The sequence below is a fragment of the Canis lupus genome, chromosome 17, assembly GCF_011100685.1.
Source record: "Canis lupus familiaris isolate Mischka breed German Shepherd chromosome 17, alternate assembly UU_Cfam_GSD_1.0, whole genome shotgun sequence".
Lineage (NCBI taxonomy): Eukaryota > Metazoa > Chordata > Mammalia > Carnivora > Canidae > Canis > Canis lupus.
Window position 1 is genome coordinate 18283752 of NC_049238.1, and position 16400 is coordinate 18300151.

Here is a 16400-nt window from a genome sequence, read left to right on the forward strand (position 1 = left end):
GCAAGCAGATTTTCTTGAGGCTGTGGCTCACATGCGCACAGTGTCCCTTCAATCACATTCTGTGGTCAAAGCAAATCACAAGGGCAGTCAAGAAGCAAAGAATGGGAAAATGAACTCCGCCCCATGATGGGAGGGGAGACAAAGAATTTTTGCCATCTACCACACCAGTCGTATATATGCCAGGCCCTGTGCTAAATGTTAAAGATAGAAATATAAATAAATCACAGTCAAGTCCGGAGACATACACGTAAATAAGTCATTACAACATACAGTATGCTCTAAAGAAGAAAACATGGGTGCTGTGGGAGGATGGAGGAGTGTGAAGGGTGGTGGGATATGAGAGGAGGAGGGGGAGGAGGCAGAGGCTTGGGGATACAGTGACACCTTAACTGGTATTGCAGGACAAAATTGTAATTAGCCAGAAGAAGAAGGGAGGAGGAGAGATTGGAGAAGAGGGCAGGGAGAAAGGTGAAGGCTGGCAGCCTGGGGTACAGGGAGGCTTCAGTGGGGAGTGGAGGACACTTGCTCCCCCTGCTTGGCTTTAAAGGGTTTATTTAAGCAGAGATGGATGGCCATGTTGTTGGATGGCGTAGGGGCAGAAACAAAGAGACATCTTTGGAGGCTGCTGCCCTGACTCAAGTGAAGAGTGTGGTGGCTCAGAAGGGGGCCTGGGTGTTCCTGAGGCCAAAAGACAATGGAAGGCAGAGATTTCTAGGCTGTTAAAGAGGCAGGGCTTGGTGTGGGGAGGAGAGGAATCAGCGGGGAGATTCAGTGCTCCTGGGCCTGTGCTTTCTGCCCAGCAGTCTGAGCAGCAGAGTTCCCATGGTGCGGCCAGGTAAGGGGGAGGGGTCCTACAGGCACAGGTGGGGCATCCCACACCCAAAACCCCGGAGGCCAGAAAACAATACCCTGATATCAGCCAACAAGGAAGGACCCTGAGGTCAAGACTTCTCCTCCTCCACAAGCCTGAAGCGGTCAGATTCTTGAGGGTGCAGGGGTGCTACTGAAGTCTCCCCCCAAGGCTCAGCCCCCCCCCCCCAGGCTCCACCTCAAAGCCCCCAAACTGCCCAAACTGGGCACAGCATGGCTGGTTGAAAAGTTTCCCCAGGACCCCACATTCCTCCAATCCCCTCACACATCTCAGTCCTTGGCTGAGACAGAGGGGGTAGGTAGGGGTGCAGACAGGAGGTCAGCTTGTGCCTGGAGCCGGTGCTGACCTCCCGTGGATCCTGGGTCGCGATGCCCCGAGACACTGTCCCTCTCCAGCTGGGCACTGAGCCGGCAGCAGTAAGCACAAACAGCCTGATCAATACTCTGAATGCACTTGGGGCCCTGCTGTGAAAAAGGAATCCCCTGGTGAGCACTTTCATAAATTGAACATTTTTTTCCGAAACTGAGTAATCCTGCCCAGCTATTAAATCCAGATTTCCACAGAGTCAGAGTAGAAAGTGCTCACTTTTAGACGGTGACCTGGATCTCCAAGCACCTCCCAGTTCCGACCAGAAGTCCCGGGGCAGCAGGCAGTAGGGCCAGGCTGAGGCTGCACACGTCATCGTTGCTGGGACCTCGGTTGGAAGTCAGAGCTTTCAAAGACAATCAGAACGCTTTGGGCCCAGGAGGAGTGGTATTTGGTAACCACTGTGTTTTCCTGGCCCCCTGGGCATGGTTAAGGCAGCGGGCGTGCGTCCTGTCACTCACTGCAGGGAGAGGCTGGGAGGCAACAGAACAGGTGCCTCTTGATGCTCCAGTGGATCAAGCACCTAGAGCTGGGGCAACTTGCCCAGGGTCACGCAGCCAATTAGTGGCCAAGCTGGAACCAGAACCTGGATCCAGCTCTTTGGAATTCCAGCCTGGAACTCTTTAACCCCCTCACGACTTCACCCAAAAAGCTGACATCACCACCTGGCTCCTGTTTCAGGAGTGAATTCAGTTGGTGGCTCAAGTCTTGGAGCTGCTGTGTGGGTGCAGCAAGCCGTTAGCCTCCACCCAGCTGGACCCTGCAGGTCTCCCCCAATCACCCCGCATCGTATCCTTGCCCAGGCCACAAGCTCAGGCTGCAGGTCCCACTGGCCTCGCCTCCCGCCCAGGCCCCAGCCACCACCTCCCGCACCTCTCCCTACAGTGTCCCCTAGGTCCGCACCCCAACCCCAAACTGAACTCACCACTCCCTCTCTTGCCGGCGTCCCCCCAGAAACCTAGAAGTAGTTCTCGCACCTGTGGCTTCCACGATCCCTCCAGCGCTGAGGGCCACAGTTTCACGGTCTAAATACTCGTCTTTCTCTGTCCTTCTGTCACCATTGACGCTCAGGTCTTTGTCACTTCCCACTTAGATCGTGAAGCGATCACTGCCATCGACGAGGCCATGGTGCCTGCCGCCTGTTGAGCACCTACTGTGTGCCCTGGCCACAGCTCACAGTTTACCATGGGCTAGCTCATTTAACTTTCAACAAGGGAGAAACAGGCTTCAGGGACACCTTCCCGAGGTCACACAGCAGATAGGAGGCAGAGTTGAGGTTCCCCCACCAGGCCTGGATGTGAGGCCCAGTGCTTTCCCATCTCCCATCTGGTCTCCAGCTTCCATCATTCCTCACGATCCCGCCTCTATCGCGGCTGCCAGAGGGGTGTGTGTCTGGCCTCCAGGTCCAAACCTGTCACTCCCCTGAACAGAATCCCAGGGTTCCCTGGTGCCCACAAAACCAAGCTGGAGCCCCTGGCAAGGCTCTTGAGGTCTGACCCTGCCTGTCCGTCCCCGCCCCCGCCGCAATCACCTTGCTTTGCTCCCTATCTGCCCCACAGGCGCCCTCCACACCCTCCACCTAGGGCTTTGGGCCTGCTGGTCTCCCGTGTCCAGGTCTTAGCACACCCACTGGGAGCCTTCCTGAGGCCCCAGCCTGCGGCCCACACACACCCCTGCAGGTGCTTGGCCTGATATGGGGTCAGTGGTGATTCAGCACTGCCACACAACTCAGACCCCTGTTCTCACTGTCTGCCTTGGTCCTCGGTGGAGCCAGAACCCAGCACGTCCTCAAAAAGAAAGGCTGGCCTGACTGCAAAGCCCTCAAGCCCCTTCTCAGGCTCAGGGATTTTCACCAGGCTCTGGGAAGAGAGCAGGGAGCCTCTGTCCTCATTTTTCAGATGTAGAAACAGAGGCTCAGAGAGCACAGGGGCTTGTCCAGAGACAGAGCTGAATCTTGACAGGCAGCCAGTGTAGGCCTATGTGGACAGAGATGACTAGTCAGGCCGAGCAGGGCATGCGGAGGGTAATTCTAGAACACCAGCCCAGGTGCAGTATAGACCTGGAGGGCTCAGGGTGACGGTGAGCGGCTTGGAAGCAGGGCTCAGTTCTGCAGACACCCCACCCCCATTTTCCTGTCAAAGGACAAAACTCAGCCTGACAACAGTCCAGGTCATCCTGGCCCAAGAATCTGGGCTTCTAATGTCCACTACCAGCCACTAGGGGTTCCAGGGGGCAGGCAGGCAAGGCGAGGCTAGTGGGAGCATTGGTCATCTGAAGGCCCTAACTTTTGTTAATGAGAGTTTATACCAACGAACCGGGGTAGCTGTCAGGCTCTCCTCCCCCCTTCTGAGTCTTGAGGTGGGTCTAGGAGGCATCTCTAGGCTTGGAGCCCACAGGCCTGGGATACTCTGTGCCAGCCTCAGGTGCCCAAGACACCAGGCAAAGGTAGGTGTGCGTCAGGGTGGGAAAGTCCTAGAGGGCACTTCCTTGGACCTGCTGGGGCTGCAAGCCGGGCTCTCCCATGCTGAAGCCCCAGCTGAGGGTGGGAGCCCCAAGAGGATGACCCAGGGAAATGGGAGGAGGCGCGCGCAGCCTCTGCTTCTCTCCAGCCTTCCCCAACAGCCCCAGAGGTGTGCGATGGAAGGAGGGGCTCTCCGGGCTCCCCTTCCACCCCGTCCTTCCTCGGGGGCCCCTCTCTGAGAAGCTCACCCCATGCCATGGCTTGAGTGTTTAACATAAGGGACGCTGTTTTTGCAGGTTTTGTGGTTTTTATTCCTTTGAACCATATCCAGCCCATCTGACATCACAATGCCATGCTTTACTTGGTATCAGACCCATCAGCACTCATTGGCATTTGGAGAAGTTGTGCTGTAATTATACAATAGTTTTTAGTTGTCTGTGATAATGTATTCTCTATGTTTCCAATTGTCGGTATGGGAATCTTTTCCCCCAGCCTTTCAATTTCTGGGTTTGATTTTTTTTTTTTTGTATTGTTTTGGTTTGGGGGTTTTTTGTTTGTTTGTTTGTTTGTTTGTTTGTTTGGGGGTTTTCTAGTTTTGGTTTTGGTTGTTTTTGTTTTTGTTTTTGCTTTGAAAAGTTGTGGTTCCTTTGGTTCCGTGGCTCCTCCTGTTGCTGCTCGTTGACGCATTGTTTGTGACTTCTTTTGACAATCTGTGTTGAGCCAGTCTTGCCAAGAAACAGTATCAAGTATTTTCCTATTTCTCTACTTCTTGAAAGAAAAATTTTTGGTTAAAAAAAAAACAAAACAAGAAAAAAACCTCTTAATGGGAACCTGGCCCTGTCTGTCTTCTCTGTTCTGCAGAAATGTTGAAGGAATTGAACCAGCAGCGCAGAGCGAAAGCGTTTACAGACCTGAAAATTGTTGTTGAAGGCAGAGAGTTTGAAGTCCACCAAAATGTTCTAGCTTCCTGCAGCTTGTATTTCAAGGACCTGATTCAAAGGTTTGCCTTCCTTCCAGCTGTGGTCGGGTCTGTTCCTTTGTAGGACGCTTTTGTGTCTTTTCTCCTTCCCTCTCTTGCAGGTTCCTGAAGCGTGACTCCCTGTCACAGAGCCAGTAGCCATCTCTCCTCCCCCCCTCCTCCCGAGTGCCCTCTCACACACAGCCTCAGAGCAGCCACTGCCCCCAGCCCGCCCCACGCAGCTTTGCTGGTCACCAGGGGCCTCTGCCAGCAGTAGACAACACCCCTGCCCTGCCCCGAGGATCCCGAGATCTCAGTGGCTCACAAGCCCTCCCTGGGATTAGGAGAACTTTAGACTCCACTTTAAGGGACCACTGCACACCATCCCCGTTGGCTCAGCACAGGGTCCCAGGCACCATCATCACTGCTGTCGATAGTGAACTTAATGCCAGGAAAGCACATCGACCAGACTGCCCCCCAACCCCCTGCTGAGGAGCACAGGCGCCCCCCGGGGCCGCTTTTCCACAGCTTGAGTCGGGGAGAAGAGACTTGTAGCCGAATCCTCGTTCACGCTGCATGCCTTGATACTTGTACACTGAGCCCAAAGCGGCGTTGTCTGAGCACAGACCAGGTGTGTCCTAAACACGGTCTCTCTCAGCCTTTGCGCCCTCCCCTCCGCCCTCTGCCCCGGCTATTTCTACCTGAATGAGTTTAATGGTGCATGAGCATCTTTTTTTTCTTTTTTCCATTTTGTTGATTTTTTTTTTTTTAATTTGTCTGCTTCATACCCTCGCAAACAAGTCAGGGGCCACCTTCTAGCTCCTTAGTGAGGGAGAGCAGCCGAGGGGGCCGGCCCAGGGTAACGCTCCTGTTTCTCTCACCCATCAGCAGATTAATGCCGCTGCTCATTTTGCCTTGCAGCCTCTCCGGGGCGGACGCTGAGCTGGGACTTGGCTCAGAGTGGGAGGACAGGACCTCTGCTTGCTTCCCAATGCTGTGTTTGGACTTGCCAACTAACCCCAGAGTGACTGTGTTTTGTTTCAGGATGGCACACTGGCTGGCATCTCCTTTCCAATCTCTTGTGCCCGGCGTGCAAGCCCCACCCAGCCGCGCTGGCCCCAGCCGTGCAGGAAGGGGCAGGCTCTTTGTGACTTCCAGCCTCATGGACAGCTTGGGTCTCCCACCCCCAGTGCTTGGGTCCTCTCTGTCCAAGCACAGGGGTCAGGGGCATGAGCTCTGGGGTAAAGGGGCATGTCCAGTGGCTTCTTCAGGCCAAGGGAGGTCTTTGTGCTACCACTCTTGGCAAATTCTGGTGCTGGCAGTGACCAGCATCCTAGGGCTTTGGTCCCTGCTACAGACCAGCTGGAGAGCACAGAGCGGGCAGGATGCAGGGGCAGGTTGGTACTCAGTGATGGCCCAGCCCTGGGCTAGAGAGATGCGGGCCAGAGGAGCACAGGAGTCCTTTGACTGTCTTTAGAGACCTTACGTGTAAAACCAAACTTTTTCACAACAGAGGACACCACTTGGTGAGAACCCAAAAGTCATGAAGGCTTCTTAGGCCAAAAAAGAAGGAAGAAGAACATTCCAGGCAAAGGGTGGATTGCCTGGAATGTTCTAGAATACAAAGAATGTTCTGGAATGTTCTAGAACACTCCAGACAAGGCATGGGTTGCCTGGAATGAAAAGTTGGGACAGAGACCATCATAAGCAGTGTGGAGGGAAAGAGAGCCTTCCCAGAGATGGGTGTGAGCTGGGGTGAGGTAGGCAGGCAAGTCCAATCCCTGGGCTACAGCCCTGGGCTTGGTCTGAGGATGTGGGGACCATCGAGAGCAGTGGGAACAGGATGGCCACCTGAAGGTGAAAGAACTGTAGGATGTGCCTCAGTGACCCTATCTGGAAAGGATGGGGGCGCTGGAGCTAAGAGGCAGTCCCTGGAAGGGAGAGGGCACCCCCTCGCCCCCGGGGAGCTAAGAGACCTGGGTCCTACACCGGACTCTGCCACTTGTCCTATGACCCTAGGCAAGTCACGTCCTCTCTCTCAGGCCTCAGGTTTTCTCATCTGTAAAACAGGAGGTTGGTTCCAACGACATCCAGGTTTCCTTCAGGCTCCAGCATCCCCGAGTGGCAGTGTCGGGGGGTGGGCACGGCCAGCCCTGCAGAGGCTTCCCATGTACCAGCCCCAGGATGTGAGAAAGGTGAGGTCACAGGGTGGGACGTGGGTCCAAGGACCACTGTCAGGGCAGAGCTAGCGGGGACGGTTAATTGAGCGTCTGGCATGGCAGGCTTGTGGCTGACGGATGCCCAAGTAGAGATGCCTGGTAGGCAGCCAGATAGATGGATCTGAGCCCAGAGAGGTCTGAGGTCTGGGGAGGCTCCATGGGCGTACAGGAGGGGCACTCACGGAGGAGGGGAGGCTGAGGCCGGGCCCAGGGGCGCCCCTGTGGTTGAAGGTCCCAAGGTTAATTTGCAGCCATTTTAAATTCTACTTCCCTTGTCCTAACCTTGGCGTACGTACATCATCGTTCCTGCCCATAGCTGCAAACGAGTTCCTCCTGTGGGCAGGAAAGTAGACTCTGCAGAGAGGTGATGTCCTCTCTGGCCACGTAAAATCCTGGAGAAGTGCACACTCTCAGGAGCAGCTGGTGCTACCACGTGATTTCAGTCTGCGTGCGACCCTGGAGACGGCGCAGCGGCCAGGGTGGCCCAGGAGGAGAGGTGGGGCCCTGCCCGCTCCGCGGCTGCACTAGGGAACCAGAGAGAGTAGGGGCAGTCTGTGTCCACGTGGTGTCCCGGTCCTTACTCTCATGAGGGCCGCAGGGAGACTGTCAGGGGCAGGGTGACGCCTCCCTGCCGCCCCAGGACCCGCACCCCTGGGGGCTCAGGCTGGACTCCTGCCCACCCCCGTCCTGGGACCCGGCACACAGTCACCACTCCAGCCCCAGTGAGGACGCTGTCCCAGCCCCCAGCCAGTGGAGACCCCAGTGTGGACACCCCCTCACCCGGGGTCACGGGGCAGACATGGGAAACCAAGTCATTCAGCGAACAAGCAGGAGCCCCCTGGGTGCCAGGTCTCACAGGAAACACCAGATGAGGCAGGTCTGTGCCCTCAGCCGGGCGGGGGAAGGGGGTGGAAAGAAGTAAGAGCAGGACAGCAGACTGAGCACAGTCAGGGGGATAGAGGCTCACCGGCAAAGCGCTGAGCTGTGGGAAAAGGGGTGTTCAGGGACGGCCCCCGGATGTGGTGGCATCTGGCATGGGTATTGAACAGAGGATGGGAATTGCCCAGGCTGACAAGGGGGACAGAGCACGGCTGACAGACAGGAGCCAGCTCGGGACAGCAGGGTGTCCAGGCACAGCAAGGAATTCAGTGTCACCACAGTGCCGGGTGCAAGGTGGCGATGGAGGGAACGAGGCCAGCATAGGGGCCGGACCCCAGCCTTGGCCGAGCCTGGAGGTGTCACGGTCAGCTGTGTGTTCCATACGGATGACAGGCAGTGAGCGGGACAGCCAGGTGTCACGGTGTCCTCTCCCGACTAGCTCGGCTGCCCAGGAGCCCCGGGCCACCACCCCCCCCACTTTGCCCACAGGCTCTCTCCTCACGTGTGTATGTCCCTTTGGTGTGGCTGCAACGGCTTCTTTCCATAGTCTTCCCTTATTTTGTTTCAGACTCTTGTCTTTTTTCCCTGACAAGGCCACGACCCAGCCCACAGGGAGACGTGTAGAGATGTCTGATGTCATCCTGAAAATCCTCCCACTAACCCTCAGAAGCAGGTACCATTAATATGCCCACTTTGCAGATGAGGAAGTTGAGGCCCAGAGGATTTTAAGTAACCAGTAGGTCTGGGATGGGAATTGAGGTCTGACTCCAAAGCTCATGCTCTTACCGTCCATTTGCTAGCCCAGAGAGGAACAAAATTGTAGTCTTGTGCATGAAGTCTATAAGGAAAGAAAATAAAACTCAGGGTTGACAGTGTGGACAGATAGGCCAGGAGAAAGGATGCAGAGTGTGTGTGTGTGTGTGTGTGTGTGTGTGTGCGCGTGTGCACGCACACATGCACCCCTGTGTATCTGTTGGAAACATTTGTAAACTGGCCACTGGATCTGTGCAAGAGAAGACACAATCCTCACCTGAAACAGGTACCTAGGCTGTGGCCACTTGCCCCCGTCCCCGGGAGCAGGCCGTGTCCTCTGGAGTGAGGAGCACGGGAGGGGCTCCGGGCGGCCACGGAGAAGAGCACATGAGGCCGTCAGGAGGCGCAGAGCAAAGCGGTGCTGAGACCCCCGGCTGCCTCCGCACCCCATTGTCATCCCATTGAGTCCCTGTGACAATCAGAGGTGAAAGCACGGCAGGAAGAGGAGCCTCGGCTTTGTCCTCGGACAATGTGTGGAATAGGGCTGCGCCATCACCACACCTCGCTTGCATCCAGGCCGGAGGGGACCCCACCAGGATTCTGTGGACTGAGCCCCAGGCTTCAGGAAGGGGGAAGGCCATTTTGAGTGGCCATTAGAGCTAGTGGCGTTCTGGGGTTACAGCCTCCCAAGTCCAGAGGCACTTCTCAACCCCTCTGAGCAGGGCCTGAATCTGCCCTGGCTGTTTTGGGGAGCCCATGAAGAAGTCCCTTCACTTATCCCCAGGAGCCAAGGAGCCCTCAGGCATGGTTGGTGCCACTGGAGGCATTGGCTAGACTCCCTGGCCCGGCAGGCTGCAGGCCCCATCCCAGAGGACAGGGATAGTCCTTCAGAGATCACAGACGTACGGCCCTCCCTGCCAGCACCTGCGAACGTGGCGCCCAAGCCTGGGTGGGACAACAGGTGGAGCCCGGAGAAGAGCTGCCCCCATCACACCAAGCGGGACAGAGACCCGGCACTCTACCTTCCAGCCGAAACCCTCTTCTCACCAAGTCTGTTGGAGCCAATGGCACATTTGAACTCTATTTTCTTTTTGTATTAAATGAAAATGGATGGACACACTGATTGGGCCAAGCTGATTTTCACAAGCCCCATGGGTAGGCGCTGGGCTTCTCCCTCCATCCTTCTCTCCAGGGAAACTTAAAGGGATCTACCTAATTGAGTGACACAGATGTTGGAGGTAGGGTTGCCCAACAGACGTTAACACAATAGTCAAGCCATATGCTGCCTTTCCCTTCCTTCCCTGTGAAGTTGGGTGTTTGTGGGTGGCAGTCTGCACCCCTTTCCTGGTAGAACAGACAGGTGTGGCTGGAAGAGCAGATCATAAAAAGAGAGACACATCTCAGAGACCAGCAGAACAATGTGAGTCAGATGCATCGTCAAATCACCACGGGTGGGCCAGGGCCCGCCTGAGCTCTGAAGGTCCCCGGGACCCAGTGAGGCTAGCGTGGGCCGGGTTGGTGCCCTGGAGCTGGCGACGTGCCTGAGCTCCTACGCACGCAGCGGGGTGGGAATTGCATTGGAAGAGTGGGATCATCCTCCTGAGCAGGTCGGGGTGCCATCCATATTCACCACCTGCTCCATGACTGCCCCCCATCCATCGCTGCCCCACAGATCTCCCCCCATTATTCCAGATCTAACTTGCAAAATGAAAGCATTTGCTCCCTGAGGTGTGTGAGGGGTAGACAAAGGACCAAAGTCTGGAGAAGGCAATGCTTAACCACATGAGCGAATTGCTGATGGAGGGATCTCAAATGCTCTAATATTTGGGATGAGGCATTCCTGGTACATCCACAGACCCAGGCCTGCCAAGCAGAGGCTGTGTCACTACCCTGTGAGAAGGTGAGCCTGGGGGCTTTTGGTCTTAGGACAGAGCCCCAGATCCTGTGCAGGCTGGACAGCACCAGCCTACCCCATACTCCCACCCCTAGTGTTAGGTTCATGGCCCAACCTGACAAGGCTATCACTGACCATTCCTACCCTGTTCCACCCCACTCCAAGGCCATGTCATGCCACACTAACCAGCAGCTCCCAGTACCCCATTGCTGCTGAGTGGAACAGGATGCTTGGACCTCAAGAGCCAGCTAGGACAGGGACAGAAAAATCAATTATTAAGGACATGGCTCCCCACCGGTGACCAGGGCCACCCATCAGGGGCAGTGCCTCCCAGGGGATCCCTGCTCATGGGGAAGAGACCTGAGGCCCAGTCCCAAGACCGTCTGATGACCAGCAATGGAGAGTCACCACCAGCCTCTCTCAGTACCACAGAGGTCTTGCATAGACCATGGACTCGCATGTGCAGATGAGCCACACGAGGCCTCACTGCCTGGGGCCTCACCCCCTATAGATCTTGAACTCAGCTCCCCACCAAAGCCTCCATTACGTTCCCAAGTATTCCTCTGTAGTCAAGTGGAATGGTCATTCTGCCCATGACGTCTGGTATCTGGCCCCAGGGGCCTCCAGCAACTCCCCAAAGTTCCTTTGTCCAGCAGCCCCCTGCTTTCCACAGGCAACTCACAGAGGTCCTGAAGGAGCAGCTACAGCTAACCCTGGACAGCACCCATGATGATCAACGCCCCACGTGCCTCCTCATGTCATCCCTGTGCTCGTTAGCCATCCAGGCACCACCCTGTCCACAGGACCCTCCCCATGGCTCAGACTCTGGGCAGGACAAGCATCTCCCACGAGCATGACCACAGTTGTTCCATCAAACTCTGCACTCAGGACTTGCCTGGCCTTCCATCTGCCCAACACACCTCCCCACACTGGGGGTTCTCAGGGTCATGTGTCGTACACACTCCTGGGTGTGTGTGTGTGTGTGTGTGTACACAGCTGAAGTCCACCCCAGCCCTTCACAGAATTGGAGCTCTGCTGAAGAACCGTAGGTGGCGGGAGGGCCAGCCCAAGTGGAGGCAGCAGTGGCTGGGGTGCCTTGGGAGAAGGGGAGCAGCTCGGCTTTGGCCCAGCCCGCAGAGCAGGAAGGCTGTGAGGAGGGGAGGCCAGACGCAGCCTGTAGGAATGAAGGACAGAGGCCGCAAGGCCAGAGTAAGAGGTCGACCAGATGGCCTTTGAGGCCTGGGGTGTTAGATTTCTGTGCTTTCAAATGATCACATAATGAACTATTTTTATGCTTAACAAAGTTACCCGAGCATGAAAATCTATCCCGACAGCAGAGGACTCGGTGTGTTAAGTCACTTTAAAAGTCACACTCACCGTGTATACGTGTGGGCTCGAGAAGGGGCTCTGCTCAGACCCTCGGCTCAGGCAGCACCGTCCCCCGCGAGCCTGGAGGCAGTGTCATTACCGCAGGCCCCGGTGCCATGAGCTGTTCTGTGGGGAGGGGAGCCCCAAATGAAGTCACAGCTTCCTCTGTCCCCCGCCCCGTTGTATCGGTGCCTTAACAGCCCTTGGTGGCCAGACTGGGGAGAATGTTGCTCTCCTGGTGGCATTTGCGGTTCTGTTGTGTAGAGCAGTCTCCTGGGCAGTGTTTCCAGCCTCTGTCACGTGAACTCCACGGGACTCTAGACTTCCTCCAATTCAAGCCTCTTGTTTTGCAGAAGGGGAGCCTGAGGGCCAGAGAGGCCAGGCCCGCCCGCCGTGGCAGGGCTGGGGCACGCAGGCCCTCCGGCTGCCTGCCCACGCAGGAATCAGCCTCCCTCGGGGGGCTCCAGCTGCTGGACACCTCCCCACCCCCACAGCCCGCCACCAGGGCGCCCCGGGGACCGGTCACGAGGGTCGGGGCCCCTGGCCTCCTCAGGAGGGGAGACGCCAGCGGTCACTTCCCAGCCACGTGGCAAGCGCGGCCTCGGGCAGGAGCAGGACCCGTGGTCAGAGTGGCCGAGACGGGGTGTCAACCAGCCACCTCTGACAACCTGCCTCCTGACTCTCAACGCTCGGGGTGTCTTTCCTCCTGGTCACTTCTGTACCCGTGTGATCTCTGCTTCATCTTGTCTGTTTCCTTCCAGGTCCGGCTGTAGGGCGCGGCTGCCAGGCCTTAGGAGCCTTTGCAATGGTTTTGTATTTCTATAGACACCAGATACGAACATATTTATATATTTGTGTCCCTCCCCCGCTCCCCCAGTTCCCAAGCCCGATGCACACTCTACACGCAGGCCACCCTGACCTCTGACCCCGTGTTCCATGTGGCAGGAGGGCCCCCCCCGGGCCAGGTCCCAGGTCATGGCTGCTGGCTGTCTGTGGCGGAAGTCCTTGGTTGTTCCCTTCCCCTCCCCCGGCTCTAACCATTCTGTCCGTCTATCTCGTCTCGTCCTCAGTTTCAAAGCAATGTCATGAGGGCTCCCTTTCCATGCCTAAAAGGAAACAATATGCTTTTGGAAGTAGGCGGGGTTGGAGTCCGGGTTCCGGGACAGCTTGGGGCGATCGAGGGGCGTCTCCGGATCGGCTGTGTCCTCGGCCGGTTGGGAGCCTGGGTCACGCTGGCGGCCCTCCGCTTGGAGGCAGCCGGGCCCCCCCACTTCCCCGGGGCCGGGACCTGCTGGCCGCTGGTGGCGGAGCCCCGGGAGCCAGCAGCGGGGCAGAACCGTATTGTTTCCCTTTGAGGCCAGTCCTGGTCCTCGTCCCCATCCACAGCTCATGCTTTTTGATTTGCATCTTTTTTTGCATGGACATGCCAAGTAGTGATAAGCAGGGTTTTCTGTTCTTTTGGGCGTCTCTGGTCAGACTCTTCTCTTTCAGATCCTGTGTCAGGTCATTAGGTTCAGGTGTGTCATTGCCGTGTCCCTTGAGTCCTAAAATGAAGGGCGTGACCGAGGCGAGCAGGGAGATCTAGCCCTGTGAGGAGGCGGCGCTGTGGCCGCAGGGTGGCAGGTAAGGGACACCCTGGTCTCTGTGCCTAGGTCGGTGCAAGATGGCAGCCAGTGCGGCCGGGAGAAGCTGGAGCTGGTCCTGTCCAACCTGCAGGCCGACGTCCTCGAGCTGCTGCTGGAGTTCGTCTACACGGGCTCCCTGGTCATCGACTCGGCCAACGCCAAGACGCTGCTGGAGGCGGCCAGCAAGTTCCAGTTCCACACCTTCTGCAAAGTCTGCGTGTCCTTCCTCGGTGAGTCTGTGGAGGGTGCGCCCAGGTCGCCTGGAAGGGGTGGTGTGGATGGGCACAAAATTTGAAATTCGCCGGGCGTTAGAGGGAAGAGCTGTGTGTCCAGCTCGGGGTGCAGCTGGATGTCACAAGGCCGTTTGGAGATGAAAATTCGGACAACTGTATGCACCAGCACAGACCCAGACATGTCCAGGCAAAAATAACCATTAGCCAGACCTCAGGAGAGCCGACTAGACTGATGCCAGGCCCAGAGGCCAGGTTGGTGAGGCTGAGGCCTGCAGGAGGCGGCAGGTGGGCATATGAGGGGTGTTTCTGCTGGTGCCATCCTTAAGTGGGAGCCTGTCACAGTTTTAGAAGACGCTGTAAGTCTCAGCATGACCCCTGCCCTCAGCCCAGGCCCCAGCTCTGAAGCCACAGCAGTGAGGAAGCTGACGCTCCACACCTCACATCCTCAGTCCTCCTGCTGGGACCTGAGGTAGGGAGACCCCTAGGTAGGCAGCCTGAGACGGGGCCCAGGAAAACCCGAAGGTAGATCCACAGCCCAGGGATGCCAGAGTGGTCTAGTGGGGACCCCAGGTGCTGAAGACAGGTCCCAAGGACGCGGGTTCCGAGACAGATCCGGAGTATCGGGTGATAGGAACAGATGGCCGCCATTCCAGGGCCCTGTGGTCAGTGGCCCTGTGCTCTTGTCCCCAGAGAAGCAGCTGACGGCCAGCAACTGCCTGGGGGTACTGGCCATGGCCGAGGCCATGCAGTGCAGCGAGCTCTACCACATGGCCAAGGCCTTCGCGCTGCAGATCTTCCCTGAGGTGGCGGCCCAGGAGGAGATCCTCAGCATCTCCAAGGACGACTTCATCGCCTACATCTCCAATGACAGCCTCAACACCAAGGCCGAGGAGCTAGTCTATGAGACTGTCATCAAGTGGATCAAGAAGGACCCCGTGTCCCGTGCGCAGGTAGCCCCCCGCCCTGACCCTCCTCCCCCGCCCCCCCACCCCCCGCCTCTAGGGCACAGTGTGGGGATGGCGTCTGGAGCAGGGGTGAAGGAAGGTGGCCGAGGCAGGACCGTCTGGTCTGACCATCAGTGGGAGCACACAGGAGCCTCCGGGAGCCCAGGGGCAGAGAGAACTGCCCCTGTGGCCGCAGAGAGGTGAACGGAGGGATGAGAGATGAGAGGTCAGTCGCCAGAGGGTTGCAAGTGCTGGCCTCCCACCCAAAGGAGACACAGGCCAGCCAGAGGCCACGGGGCCGGCAGGCCGAAGCTCCCGTGACCTCAGACGGGCAGGAGGAGCCCCACCCATGCTGCGCTTATTGCGGAGGTGGGGAGCACCCAGACCAAATGGAAACCGTGCTGGAGATGACAAACCACGGCACACACCACACAGCAGGGAAGGCTAGTCCCTCAGAGGGGGCAGCTGGAGAAATCGGAGGCAGGATCCAGGGCAGAAGGAAAGGAGGGCAGAGTCCCCAGGAGGGGCTTCTGGGTCACCGGACATCAGTCGCACCCCATTGGGATCTCCAGGCCAGAAAGCACCGGCCGAGGGCCTTGCTCAGGATGGAACTGCCTTGGTTCTAACATGTGAGGGGCCCCCAGGAGCTAGGGCAGACCCAGGTAGCTCTTGGGAGAGCTCAGAGGCCACCTGCCGAGCAGCAGAGGGGAGGCCAGAGCCAGGGAGGCTGGGGCCCAGAACGCCTCAAGGCAACTGAGCGTGGACGACAAGGGTAGTTCGTTGCATGGGGAGTGGGAAGTGGCACAAGGGAGGGAGGGATGGGCCAGGCGCTGGGATGGGCAGCATGGGGCTCTCCACCCTGGCCCAGCCACTGCACCCAGGAGAAGGGGGTTCTCCGATCAGGCGGGGAGGGGCAGGATTCCTTCCTGGAGAAAGGCAGTCCAGCAGGTTGGGCAGCTGGAATAGTGACTGCCCCATCCACCACAGCCCCCACATCTGGGTCTCAGGCCCACACCTCTGTCTTTGGTTGCCTGCTGCATGCCTATGGCCAACGTCCCCCAGGCCCCTCCAGTTCGTACACCTCCAAAGCCACACGTCTTGTGTTCCTTCCTTCAGTTCTGCCCATCACCCAGAAGCCCAGATTCCTCCCACGCCTTCCGTGTCCGATGGGCCGCACGCTGCTGTCATGCGTCACCTCTGTACCTCCCTCCAGAGAGGACCTACTTCCTCTCCCCATTCAGGCCCTCCTCTCACCAGCATTGCTGAGGTTGTCCCCCGAGTGTTGGCCCTGCCTTCTGTCTTCCCCACCCTAGATTGGTCCCCACCCTGCAGCCTGTGTCCCAAAGAACACATCTGATCATGTCATTTCTCTGGTGAAAGCCCCTCGTGGGGCAGCCCGGGTGGCGCAGTGATTTAGTGCCGCCTGCAGCCCGGGGTTTGATCCTGGAGACCCAGGATCGAGTCCCACATCGGGCTCCCTGCATGGAGCCTGCTTCTCCCTCTGCCTGTGCCTCTGCCCCCTCTCTCTCTCTCTGTGTGTCTCTATGAATAAATAAATAAAATCTTTAAAAAGAAAGAAAGAAAGAAAGAAAGAAAGAAAGAAAGAAAGAAAGAAAGAAGAAAAAGAAAGAAAGAAAGAAAGAAAGAAAGAAAGAAAGAAAGAAAGAAAGAAAGAAAGAAAGAAAGAAAGAAAGAAAGAAAGAAAAAGAAAGAAAGAAAGAAAGAAAGCCCCTCGTGGGCTCCATCATCTGCTCTGAGGGAAAGACCACACAAGCCCTGCTATCAGGACATGGGCAGGGCGGGGGGCCAGGCTGGTCTCCTTAAGCCTC

General features: G+C 57.3%; 1 protein-coding gene and 1 long non-coding RNA gene across 5 annotated transcripts in view; both read left to right on the plus strand.

The window, feature by feature from the left end:
- Window positions 1–16400, plus strand: part of KLHL29 (kelch like family member 29) — a 306165-nt gene that overhangs the window by 277619 nt on the left and 12146 nt on the right. For both annotated transcript variants that reach the window (XM_038560887.1, XM_038560886.1), the window contains 3 exons: window positions 4560–4698; window positions 13422–13624; window positions 14318–14577. In XM_038560887.1, the coding sequence (XP_038416815.1) occupies window positions 4560–4698; window positions 13422–13624; window positions 14318–14577 (602 nt within the window). The remainder of the gene's footprint in view (window positions 1–4559; window positions 4699–13421; window positions 13625–14317; window positions 14578–16400) is intronic.
- On the plus strand, window positions 4705–9627 carry LOC111090527. 3 transcript variants are annotated; one of them, XR_005372205.1, is made up of 3 exons: window positions 4705–7371; window positions 8323–8427; window positions 8794–9627. It is a non-coding gene; the product is annotated as an uncharacterized LOC111090527 (long non-coding RNA). The 3 variants fall into 3 exon arrangements; XR_005372206.1 differs by having other exon boundaries at window positions 8348–8427; XR_005372207.1 differs by having other exon boundaries at window positions 4705–6851.